The sequence below is a fragment of the Octopus bimaculoides genome, chromosome 11 (genome assembly GCF_001194135.2).
Source record: "Octopus bimaculoides isolate UCB-OBI-ISO-001 chromosome 11, ASM119413v2, whole genome shotgun sequence".
NCBI classification, from domain to species: domain Eukaryota; kingdom Metazoa; phylum Mollusca; class Cephalopoda; order Octopoda; family Octopodidae; genus Octopus; species Octopus bimaculoides.
In genome coordinates, this window is record NC_068991.1 from 73,887,121 (window position 1) to 73,890,030 (window position 2,910).

The 2,910-nt window shown below is 35.4% G+C and overlaps 1 protein-coding gene across 2 annotated transcripts in view; it reads left to right on the forward strand.

The window, feature by feature from the left end:
• Positions 1–597: 597 nt before the first annotated feature.
• Positions 598–2,910, forward strand: part of LOC106873685 (SRSF protein kinase 2) — a 269,253-nt gene continuing 266,940 nt past the window's right edge. Inside the window, exon 1 of one of the 2 annotated variants that reach the window (XM_052971936.1) lies at positions 598–679. In XM_052971936.1, the coding sequence (XP_052827896.1) occupies positions 640–679 (40 nt within the window). In that variant the 5' untranslated portion in view covers positions 598–639. The remainder of the gene's footprint in view (positions 680–2,910) is intronic. The other variant, XM_052971939.1, reaches the window with a different exon arrangement.

Sequence of the window (2,910 nt, forward strand, 5' to 3'; positions counted from 1 at the left end):
TATATATATATACCTATGTATATATATGTATATATACTTATGTATATATATATATATATAAGTATATGTGAGTGCTTAAGTGCATGGTGTGTATTTGTACTCATATACATCTTGCCTTCCTTTCTTCATTCCCTCCTTCCTTTTTTCTTTTCTTTCTTTTTTTTATGACACCTGAGAACAATTAGACTTCTTTTGACTAGACTATACAACCACCTAGGCATCTGTAGTAGAGTAGCAACAACAACAGCAAAAACAACAGCAACAAAAAGAAACATGTAACAAAAATAATAATAATAACAATAATAATAATAATAATAATAATAATAATAATAATAATAATAATAATAATAAAATTGTTAGTAACAACACCAATGACAATAATAATAACATCGGTGTCTACAACGACGACAGCAACGACGACGACGACGACCATAAAGATACCGATGATGATGATGATGATGATGATGGCAATGATGGTGATGCTGATGATGCTGGCATTGATGACAACAACAGCAAGAACGGTGACGACTTAGTCATATATATACACACACTCTGTCTGTTTAGCTTTACCTCTGCCATAGTCAGTACTAAACTCATAGTCCGTACTAAACCGGTTATCGACGACTATTAGTATCAAACATGAAACCGTTAGTTAACATTGTATACCAAACATTTTCGGGTAAGTTCAAAGAACTTCACTTTGAATTATAAGCAGTGCATTTCATTTTTGCCAAGTAAATTCTTTACTTCTCTATTTCTATATCAACATCCATTCTTATATTTATACTTAACGTTCTCTCACAAGATATTCTCTTTTAGATTGACACTTAAAATTCTTCGACTATATAACTTACTCCACATTTTGCACTTGTATTTACTATTACTTACCATCATTATTATTATTATTATTATTATTATTATTATTATTATTATTATTATTATTATTATTACTATCATTACTGTTGTTGGTGTTGTTGTTATTATTATTATTATTATTGCTGTTGTTGTTATTGTTGTGGTCTTGGGTGAGGATTTGGCTGTTATTTGTTGTGGGGAGGCCGGGTTGTAAATGTTCGTAGTGGTGGTCGTCAATGTGATTGTCAGCCCTTAACGCTTAATAAAGAAAACATTGTTGTTATTATTATTATTGTCAGAATCGGTGCCGTGCCAGCTAAATTGCTTGGTGCCATTTCATCTGTCTTTATGTTTTGAGTTCAAATGCCACTGGCGCCAACTTTCCCTCTCATCCTTTCAGGGTTGACAGACTAACCACCAGCTAAACACTGGGGTCAATCTAACTGACTCACCTCCTCCCCCAACCTTGCTGGCATTGTGCCGAAATTCGAAACCATTATCATTATTGTTGTTATTGTTATAAACGCTGTGAGTTGGCAGAATTGTTATCATACCAGACAAAAAGGCTCGGTGGCATTTCTTCCAATTTCATGTTCTGAGTTCAAATGCTGCCGAGGACAACTTTGTATTTCATCCTTTCGGGGCCAATAAAATAAGGCACCAGTTGAGGTCGATGTAATCGACTACTCCCCTCCCCACAAATTTGAGACCTTGTGTTTCCAGTAGAAAAGATTATTATTATTATTATTATTATTATTATGTGATGAAAATTCACAGCTTATTTTGCTGGGTATGATGGAAAGTGTCAGCTGTCCACAGCCAGCGGACTAAGGTGACACTTGTTTACTGGTTATGCAGTTCCATTACCTTGTGACTTCTACTTCTTCTTCTTCTTCTTCTTCTTCTTCTTATTATTATTATTATTATTATTATTATTATTATTATTTTTTATTCCGATGGACTGGCTCCTGTGCGGGCGGCACGTAAAATACACCATTTCGAGCGTGGCCGTTGCCAGTACCGCCTGACTGGCCTTCGTGCAGGTGACACGTAAAATCACCCACTACACTCTTAGAGTGGTTGGCATTAGGAAGGGCATCCAGCTGTAGAAACTCTGCCAGATCAGATTGGAGCCTGGTGTCACCTCCTGGTCCACCAGTCCTCAGTCAAATCGTCCAACCCATGCTAACATGGAAAGCAGACGTTAAACGACGACGATGATGATGATGATGATGATGATGAACATTGAAATTCAGAGCATTCTATATATTAACCATGTTATTATGTGTTTCTCTGTTTACATATTCTTATTTAAATTTGTGTGTTTGTGTGTGCGTGTGTGTGTGTGTGTGTGTTTGGCTTATTTATAATTTTGTAAATTTGTGTTTATTTATGTATTTGTTTGTTTATATTTTGTAAATGTAAATGATACATTTTGAGGCAGGATCTGAAAAATCAGGCATTCCTTATTTCCGTAACCCACCCAGAAAGCATTGAGGCTTTGAGGGTTAATACAGGAGCCTCCTTGCAAGTAGCCCCCAACAAAAAGGTCCATAATCCTTTACAGATCCACAAACATATTATTGGGAATTTGAGAATAGTTACTTCATTAAACACAATCATTCATTTACATATATCTTTCAGTTGAGACTGGGAAACTAAGTTTGTTATTCGTTAATAAAATAATCTAATTAAATAGAGGGATTTTTCAAAATCTGGGGTCAGTGGGAAAACTCATTTAAATTTAACGGTTCCTTAGTAATGAATAGGCTGGAGAACATTGGTCTTCATTGGTCTACATATGCACACACACACACACACATATATATAGAAGCGGCATGGCTTTGTGGTAAGAAGCTTGCTTACCAACCACATGGTTCTGAATTCAGTCCCACTGCGTGGCACCTTGGGCAAGTGTCTTCTTCTATAGCTTTGGGCCGACCAAAGCCTTGTGAGTGGATTTGGTAGACGGAAACTGAAAGAAGCCCGTCGTATATATATATATGTGCATGTATATATATATATATATATATATATATATATATATATATATAT